At 41.4% G+C, this 10,000-nt stretch overlaps 1 protein-coding gene across 3 annotated transcripts in view; it reads right to left on the reverse strand.

The window, feature by feature from the left end:
• Positions 1-10,000, reverse strand: part of pkd1a (polycystic kidney disease 1a) — a 181,800-nt gene that overhangs the window by 135,610 nt on the left and 36,190 nt on the right. For 2 of the 3 annotated variants that reach the window (XM_037543202.1, XM_017723916.2), the window contains exons 2-3: positions 2,340-2,411; positions 1,839-1,907 (exon numbers count right to left, since the gene is read on the reverse strand). In XM_037543202.1, the coding sequence (XP_037399099.1) occupies positions 1,839-1,907; positions 2,340-2,411 (141 nt within the window). The remainder of the gene's footprint in view (positions 1-1,838; positions 1,908-2,339; positions 2,412-10,000) is intronic. The other variant, XM_017723917.2, reaches the window with a different exon arrangement.

Raw genomic sequence — 10,000 nt, forward strand, 5'->3', positions numbered from 1 at the left:
TCAGATGTCTCGTTTCTATCACCACGACTTGGGACAGTTCTGGTTTCTCTAGAACAGTCTACAGCCCCAATTCCAGTGAAGTTGGGACGTTGGTGTAAAACATAAATAAAAACTGAACACGATGATTTGCAAATCCTTTTCAACCTATATTCAACTGAATACACTACAAAGACAAGATATTTAATGTTCAAATTTTATTGTTTTTTGCAAATATTCACTTGTTTTGAATTTGATGCCTGCAACATGTTCCAAAGAAGCTGGGAAAGGGGCAACAAAAGACTGGGAAAGTTGAGGAATGCTCAAAAAACACCTGTTTGGAACATTCCACAGGTGAACAGGTTCATTGGAAACAGGCGAGTGTCATGATTGGATATAAAGGGAGCATCCCTGAAAGGCTCAGTCATTCACAAGCAAGGACGGGGCGAGGTTCACCACTTTGTGAACAACTGCGTGAGCAAATAGTCCAACAGTTTAAGAACAAAGTTTCTCAACGTGCAACTGCAAGGAATTTAGGGATTTCATCATCTACAGTCCATAATATCATCAAAAGATTCAGAGAATCTGGAGAAATCTCTGCAAGTAAGCGGCGAGGCAGAAAACCAACACTGAATGCCTGTGACCTTCGACCCCTCAGGCGGCACTGCATTAAAAACCCACATCATTCTGTAACGGATATTCCCACATGGGCTCAGGACACTTCAGAAAACCACTGTCAGTGAACGCAGTTCGTCACTTCATCTACAAGTCCAAGTTAAAACTCTGCCATGCAAAGTGAAGCCAGATATCAACACCACCCAGAAACGCCGCCGGCTTCTCTGGGCCGAGCTCATCTGAGATGGACTGACACAAAGTGGAAAAGTGTCCTGTGGTCTGACGAGTCCACATTTCACACTGTTTTTGGAAATCATGGATGTCGTGTCCTCCGGGCCAAAGAGGAAAAGGACTGTCCGGATTGTTATCAGCGCAAAGTTCAAAAGCCAGCATCTCTGATGGTGTGGGGGGTGTTAGTGCCCATGTCAGGGGTAACTGGCACATCTGTGAAGACACCATTGATGCTGAAAGGTACATACAGGTTTTGGAGCAACATCTGCTGCCATCCAAGCAGCGTCTTTTTCAGGGACGTCCTGCTTATTTCAGCAAGACGATGCCAAGCCACATTCTGCACGTGTTACAACAGCGTGGCTTCATAGTAAAAGAGTGCGGGTACTAGACTGGCCTGCCTGCAGTCCAGACCGTCTCCCATTGAAAATGTGTGGCACAGCTTACAGGTCTGTGGAACATGTCTGTTTATGTGAAAATCAAATCAAAAATCAAATCAAATTTATTTGTATAGCGCTTTTAACAATGGATGTTGTCACAAAGCACTGAAAATACTTCTACCCTCAAATTTAAATGTTTATTATGGCACCAGAGTGCAAAGTAAGAACAGACATACAAATCAAATGATTCAGTGTAGATATAGGCTTTTGGGTGTGATATGAATCACTTGGGTGAATCAGTTCATGATTCAGTTCACTTGGGTTTGACTCTGTTTGGGAAGACTAACCCAAAACACTAGATGAGCACACAAAAATGCCTGAGAACTAGAACACAGCTCCACCGCACACACACACACACACACACACATAAATACACACATACACACACATCCTCTCCCTCTCTCTTTCTCTCACACACACACACACACACACACACATCCTCTCCCTCTCTCTTTCTCTCTCAAACACACACACACAAAACCTCCCTCTTACACACACATAAATACACACACAGATCCTCTCTCACACACACACATACACACACCCACACCCTCTCACACACACAAGAACGATACTTACAGCACAGCTAACGAGCCACGGCCAAGCACAGTGTGAGGAAGAGCTGTGAGACGATTATTCTGCAGATACCTGAGAGAGAAGAGATGAGAGAGAGAGAGAGAGACAGAGACAGAGAGAGGGAGATAGAAAGAGAGAGAGGAAGAGCGAGAGGGAGACAGAAAGATACAGAAAGAAAGCAAGAGAGAGACAGAGAGAGACAGAGACAGAGAAAGACAGAAAAAGAGAGAGGGGGAGAAAGAGACAGAGAGAGAGACAGAAAGAGAGAGAGAGGGGGAGAAAGAGTGAAAGACAGAGAGAGACAGAAAGAGAAGGAGAGAGAGAGAGAGACAAAAAGAGAGAACAGAGTGAGAGAGAGAACAGGGAGAACAGGAGGATAGATATATATAGAGAAAGAGCCACAGAGAGAGAACAGGGAGAGAGAGGGAGAATGAAGCTGTTCTGTCACTCAGTGTAGGATGGTGATGCTGATGCTGCTGCTCTCTGAACACACCAGACACTTACAGCTCTCTGACGGTCATCAGGTGATCAAACAGACTGGATTCCACAGACGAGAGGCGGTTCCTGGACAGATCTCTACAGGACAGAGATAAGAGGCACAGTCAGAGTGTGTTTAACACACACACACACACACACACACACACACACACAGAACAAATATAACACTGACTGGATTTTACTGCGCATATCACTTCCACATGAACAGCAGGGACGGCTTCATCAGTTTACACAACCAAAAAAAACCCAGCTGTAATCTATAATAATAACTTTCTCATAGTACAGCGGTCTTAATGAATCTTAGTGAGGCTCCTATTTTATGTTATTCATATTTAAGAGCAGAAACTTAAGGCAGAAACTTGTCTGAGCTGACTGAAGCCGGAGCGAAGCGGCTTGGGTTTGTCGGAGAAGAAGCGAAATTCCAGTGAAGAGAGAGAATAAAAGGTCACGCGGAGGTTTGCGAGCGGTCGGGAGGAGGAAATCTGGACGGATAGAGAAGAAAGTGGAGGGGAAGTGTGATGGATGGGGGGGGGTTTGAGGACGCGCACTGAATGTGGAAGAAGACAGGAAATGAAAGAGAAGTGAACCAGATGGAGGAGGGATGAAGAGAGGAGGAGAATGGAAGAAGAAAGAGAAAAGGCCGCGCACTGGAAATGGAGAGAGACAAATAAATGAAAAAAAAAAGGAGACAGAACGAAGGAGACGCAGACAGGAAAGAGCGTGAGAGTGTGTGCAGAGAATGAGACGGCAAGGCAGGGAAAGCTATAATGACCATTTGAAGGGACGTTTTTTCCTCCCGCGGCTTAAATATTGCTGGGCGTTTTACAGGCAAATGGCGTCGCCTCATTAACGTGCCATTTTGACCTAAAAACAATTGAATATGTTGGCTGTAGTGCTGCATTATATCCCTCTGCATCATCGCTTTGATAGAATTCCTGATTTTTTTCATCATTTTCATGTCTTCGTTTGTCAATATGCTCTAGGTAAGGCTGTGCCTGAGTACTTGAGGACTTCGTTAACCCTTCGAGATGCCAGTATACGAGTGCGCAAATCATGATTTTTCAGCACAGACAGACTAATAATACAACAAATTCTCTCGTTCTCGAACACTAGAGGGCGCTCCCGAGCAGGTCCAAAATGAATAGGCTAATACGGAGTATTTAAGACATCGTAGTTTATAAATGGCTAAACATTTTAAATATGAAAGTTCTGTGAATGCCTGTGAAGCGCAGTACAGGTAGAATCCCATTTCGCCCCTACCACTGAGCCCTCAGCCCTCTGGTTTGCGGGTTCACGTCTAGGGGTAGGGTCTCCTGATTCTTGCTGAGATGGAGGGGTAGGGCGAAGCGTTAGGGCTACATGACCCTCCAAACTGACGTTTATTTTTTCAGAGGGACACTCCAAACGAAGAAATGGAAAGATGGCCACACAAGTGACCAAAGAGGTCACATTCTCACAGATGAAAACCAGAATGACCATCTCAGTTTAATGCCGTTTCAATGGGTTATATCCCTTTTCTTAATACTATGCTGACGTCTCAGTAGCTAGCTAGCTAACGTTCCCGTTCCACCTTAAATAGTCCAGCAGTTCTGACACCTGAGGTACCATTTAAGGTGGAACGGGAAAATTCTAATAAGAATCTGGGGGGGAAAGCTGACATTAGCTTCATACCACTGAAGAATTAGTGGTGTGCGATAATAAATAATCGTCCCCCCACTTTAAAAGCAGTGAGGAGCTGAACTTTCCCCTCCTCTGCTGCCACTGTAGGCCGGCAGGTTCGCCTGCAGAGCGGCGCTAGTAGCTGTTAATGAAGTGATGTTCTCTTTATTTAAGGGTCCCATTCTTTATGGGATGATTTCAACCACCATCGATCTATCTGTCTGCGTATCTGTCTGTCTGTCTGTCTGTCTATCAGTACTGAAATCTGAACATGACATTTTCCCCAGTACACTGTGCTACTGCAGTCCATTCAGTGACTAACAGTAAGTGTGGAATTCTGATAACGGGTGCCAATCAATTTCATCAATTTCACCATCAGATCATTCAAATCTTGTTGCAGTAAATGCAGATGTGCAGTGCAGCAACAGTGTGTGTGTGTGTGTGTGTGTGTGTGTAAGAACAGCATTCCCAAAAGGAAACATCTGTCCATTCCAGACAGACTGAGTAAGAGGGAGGGGAGGGTCCGTATGTGTAAAACTCCTGGTACAGTCATTACTGTCCCGGCTCCTTCTCAGTGCCGCCTAACAGCCGTATCTCACACATTAGCTGCTTACATAACGGAGGGGGAGCGGAGTTATATCGCCATAGGAACCCTTTGTTTAAAGGTGGTGAAAAAGTTTAATTCAGTGCACCGCTTTTATTAGTGCGATTGAGTGTGTGTGTGTGTGTGTGTGTGTGTGTCCAGACAGTGCGTATACGGTTCTGCAGCTGTGCTCTATAAACAATTCTAAAGAAACATTACACCATTTGAACATCAGATCCGCTGCGTTCAGCCAAACCGCCAGCGAAAGCGCTCCTCTCATCAGCCTTAAAGCGATAGCTCAGTGAAAAAAAACTCATTTACCGCAAGCGTAGCTGATCAGCCCAGGCATGGCCGGTGTCTGAAGTGTGTTCCTTAGTTTTACACCGTAACTGTGAGGCTAATGCAGCCGAACAGCAATGAAAGCCAAAGGCTACCAAATAGCATCACATAACATCACTGCCTGAAATACTGCTAAACACAAAAACACATGAAAGTGTGAGAAAATCCAGGCTCCGAGCTGACTGCTGAGGCTTCAGCTACGCTAATGCTTAGTCCATTTTTATAGACAGCAGCAGGTCAGGCAAGACATATCTGTCCACTCCTGTATTATCTGTTTGGCTTTAGAAGTTAGCCGTCAAGTTAGCGGTTTAAATCAGTCAAGTTAGCCGTCAAGTTAGCGGTTTAAATCAGTCAAGTTAGCCGTCAAGTTAGCGGTTTAAATCAGTCAAGTTAGCCGTCAAGTTAGCGGTTTAAATCAGTCAAGTTAGCCGTCAAGTTAGCGGTTTAAATCAGTCAAGTTAGCCGTCAAGTTAGCGGTTTAAATCAGTCAAGTTAGCCGTCAAGTTAGCGGTTTAAATCAGTCAAGTTAGCCGTCAAGTTAGCGGTTTAAATCAGTCAAGTTAGCCGTCAAGTTAGCGGTTTAAATCAGTCAAGTTAGCCGTCAAGTTAGCGGTTTAAATCAGTCAAGTTAGCCGTCAAGTTAGCAGTTTAAATCAGTCAAGTTAGCAGTTTAAATCAGTCAAGTTAGCCGTCAAGTTAGCGGTTTAAATCAGTCAAGTTAGCCGTCAAGTTAGCAGTTTAAATCAGTCAAGTTAGCCGTCAAGTTAGCGGTTTAAATCAGTCAAGTTAGCCGTCAAGTTAGCAGTTTAAATCAGTCAAGTTAGCCGTCAAGTTAGCGGTTTAAATCAGTCAAGTTAGCCGTCAAGTTAGCAGTTTAAATCAGTCAAGTTAGCCGTCAAGTTAGCAGTTTAAATCAGTCAAGTTAGCCGTCAAGTTAGCGGTTTAAATCAGTCAAGTTAGCCGTCAGGTTATTGGGTTTTTAAATCACTCAAGTTAGCCGTTTAAATCAGTCAAGTTAGCCGTCAAGTTAGCAGTTTAAATCAGTCAAGTTAGCCGTCAAGTTAATAGTTTAAAATCAGTGAAGTTAGCCGTCAAGTTAGCGGTTGTAAATCAGTGAAGTTAACCGTCAAGTTATTGGGTTTAAATCAGTGAAGTTAGCCGTCAAGTTATTGGGTTTAAATCAGTGAAGTTAGCCGTCAAGTTAGCAGTTTAAATCAGTCAAGTTATCTGTCAAGTTACTGGGTTTTTAAATCAGTGAAGTTAGCCGTCAAGTTAGCAGTTTAAATCAGTGAAGTTATCCGTCAAGTTTTTGGGTTTAAATCAGTGAAGTTAGTTGTCAAGTTATTGGGTTTAAATCAGTGAAGTTAGTTGTCAAGTTATTGGTTTAAATCAGTCAAGTTATCTGTCAAGTTACTGGGTTTTTAAATCAGTGAAGTTAGCCGTCAAGTTAGCAGTTTAAATCAGTGAAGTTATCCGTCAAGTTTTTGGGTTTAAATCAGTGAAGTTAGTTGTCAAGTTATTGGGTTTAAATCAGTGAAGTTAGCCGTCAAGTTAGCAGTTTAAATCAGTCAAGTTATCTGTCAAGTTACTGGGTTTTTAAATCAGTGAAGTTAGCCGTCAAGTTAGCAGTTTAAATCAGTGAAGTTATCCGTCAAGTTTTTGGGTTTAAATCAGTGAAGTTAGTTGTCAAGTTATTGGGTTTAAATCAGTGAAGTTAGTTGTCAAGTTATTGGTTTAAATCAGTCAAGTTAGCCGTCAAGTTATTGGTTTAAAGGAGTGAAGTTAGCCATCAAGTTAAAGGTTTTAAGGAGTCATATCAGACGTCAGGTTATTGGTTTAAAAGAGTGAAGTTAGCTGTCAAGTTAAAGGTTTTAAGGAGTGAAGTTAGCTGTCAAGTTATAGGTTTTAAGGAGTCATATCAGATGTCAAGCTAATGGTTTTAAGATGCTGTTCTCCTCCACCAGGCTCTTTATACTACAAGGCCTGTTTCTGAGATACTGGCCAACTCAAGAGGAGAGAGTGTGGTTGGTTGGACTCTGTGGTTATGACTGTCCACATAGTGGATTACAGGAAAAACAGTCCATGCTTAAGGCCATGTTTGTGAGTTTTTCCATTAGCTAACCTCCACACTGAGATATGAATAAAATCTGCTTCTGACATCATTTATTTGAAGATGACTGCATTTACTTTTTCACTTTGTTGTGAATCTCACAATTGTCTATCTTTGATCTTAGTCTTGATTTTCTTGCATATTATTAGTAACTGTGGTAACAGAACTAATGAACGAATGGAAGTAATATAACTGAATAAACATGATCCAAGTAAAGTGATACTAATAACTAATGCACAGCGAATGTGATTTCATAAAATATTAAAATAATTAGAACAAAAAATTGCAAATAAACTGCTACAGTTAATCACAATTTAATATGTATAACTAATGTCTAAATATGAAATGCAATATATTATTTAAAATAATTACAGCTAATAACACTAATAATTTGGTAATACTTTATTACTTGCAAATATACCACCACTGCTACTACTACAATATTCACCATATAACACTAAAGGAAAATGTGCAGTTCATGTACTAATAACTATATCATTTTGTAAACATCATTGGTTGTGAATACAGTACAACTGCTACTTCAGCTAAAACAGTGATAATTGGTATAATAGCAAGTTTTTTTTTTAATAAAAATCTGACAACACACAGAACCACTTCTGACATTATGTATTAATAAATGTATGTTTTGCATTAGCTGAAAAATTTAACTGTTTCTAACTGCCTGCATGCAGCTGTTATTAACTTAAAGCCTCTCATATGACTCGAAACTGATGTGCCTGATTTCAGACAATCATTTAATTTAGAACATTTACATTATTTCAAAGTCAGAGATGCAGACTCAAATATGCAATACAGATGTAATTCATAAATTATCAACTAGAAAGAGAACAACTAGAACTAGAACACTGCTGACTGTTTCTGGTTAGTTCTTTGGGCTTAAACAGTAATTCCTGCTGGTTGCTAAGGTTTTGCTGAGATGCTGCTATATTATCCCAGGTGGTTGCTAAGGTTTTGCTGAGCTGTTGCTATATTATCCCTCGTGGTTGCTAAAGTATTGCTTGGTCACTGCTAGATTATCGCAGGACGATAACAAGGTGCTGCTAGGCCAGTGCTATGTTTTCCCAGGTGGTTGCTAAAATGTTGCTAAGCTGCTGTGATATTGTCCCAGGTGGTTGCTAAGCTATTGCTAGGTCATTGTTATGCTATCACACAACATTAGCAAGGTGCTGCTAGGCCAGTGCTATGCTATCCCACGTGGTTGCTAAGGTGTTGCTAAGCAGTCGCTATATTGTCCCAGGTGGTTGCTAATGTGAGGTAAGGTTGTTGCTATGGTGTCCCAGGCTGTTGCTAGTACGCATGTATACAAGTGCTGGTAAGCATGCAAGTCTGTATAGAGTGTTAGAGGTGTCCATCGTGACATCATTGGTATCAGATACATTTGAAATTTCTGAACATTCCGAGATTCGTTTCCTGTGGAATAACGTTTTTTTACCGGTAAAGTCTCATGGCTCTAGCTTGCAAAGTGTGAAACGATAATAAGAAGAAGATAACGAAGAACAGAAAGTTGCCATTTGAATGGCCATAGAAAAATGACAGTAATAACTCCTGACTAGGTTCAACAACTTTTAAAACGTCTTCTGGTAAAAGAGAGAGCGAGACAGTCCCATGTTTCAGAGTCCCAGCCTGGCTGAACTCCCATGAGTCACTGGAAAGTAAAACTATGACATCATGCTCCTGCAGAAGAACATGGCAGCATCGCTTCTACAGTAGAGCAGACATGAGGTCATCCTCTACAATCTCAAACCTGATCCACTGCACAGCAGCTTAAAACCCATCAAACCTCTCTGGCACAGGCAATTAGTCCTGTCCAGGAAAATCAGTCACAGGCCACATGAATTCATAGGTACATTAGTTTCCTTTGAAGGGGGAAATTTTCTACATTTCAATCACAGAGACATAAACAAAGCCACTCAGAGAGGTTTGGTGTGAAATGATTGACTGCAGAGAGAATGTCTTTACAGTGGTGTTGATGGGAACCAGGCGTCACAATGTCTACAACTCAAATGTACTCATCATTTTATTTACTGTCCAAAACCACCAGAGAACCTACACGAGCCTTATGAGTGTTTACATATAATGTTGATGGTGATAAAATAGTGAGAAATCTGAAAAAAATACGTTTTCCTAGGGGACTATTTTGCCTCACAATGACATGAATGTGTTCTAAAAAATTCCAGGACAAAATCTTCAGACATCCGGCTGTGTTTTCATCCACTTCTCATGTAATAACCTTCTGTGATGGAGCTTTTAGGGCATTAAACTCCTCAGACATCTGGTTCCCATCAGCACCACTGTGAACAATGCAATCTTTCACATCTTAACCATAAAAGAAAAAAATTGCAAAAAAAAAAAAAATTGTTTAAAAATTAACTTTCTTGGTTCACTAAGATTCTTTCAGTCTAAACTGCTCTAATTTCTTTTTTACTGTAGTTATGTTTTCACTTTTCCGTTTGCTGCTACAAATAAACTATAGGTAATGCTGTATATATGAAGCCATGCGGCCAATGAGCCTCTGTATAGGTTTAAGCAAAAACTCTCTAATAGTTTTACTGTAAAGCTTGATCATGATGACATTATGATAAACTAGTGCGCCCCTGGACAAAAGACCTTGTAGATTTTTTTTGTGTGTGGTTGGTTAGTGTAGTGGGTAACACCTCTGCCTTCTACGCTGTAGACTGGGGTTCAATCCCCACCTGGATAAACACCCTACACTACACCAATAGGAGTCCTTGGGCAAGACTCCTAACACCACCTTCGCCTACCTGTGCAAAATGATCTGGATAAGAGCGTCTGCCAAATGCCGTAAATGTAAATGTTCTCAGTGAAACTCATCCTGGACAGGGAACACATATTTTAAAGAGTAACTGCACCCTGAGACTTTTTTCCCCATTAACAGCTGAAATGCATTGCCCTGTAATAATAATAAGCCTTGCTGGAAATGTGAACGCATCTTTC

The sequence above is a fragment of the Pygocentrus nattereri genome, chromosome 12 (genome assembly GCF_015220715.1).
Source record: "Pygocentrus nattereri isolate fPygNat1 chromosome 12, fPygNat1.pri, whole genome shotgun sequence".
NCBI classification, from domain to species: Eukaryota; Metazoa; Chordata; class Actinopteri; order Characiformes; family Serrasalmidae; genus Pygocentrus; species Pygocentrus nattereri.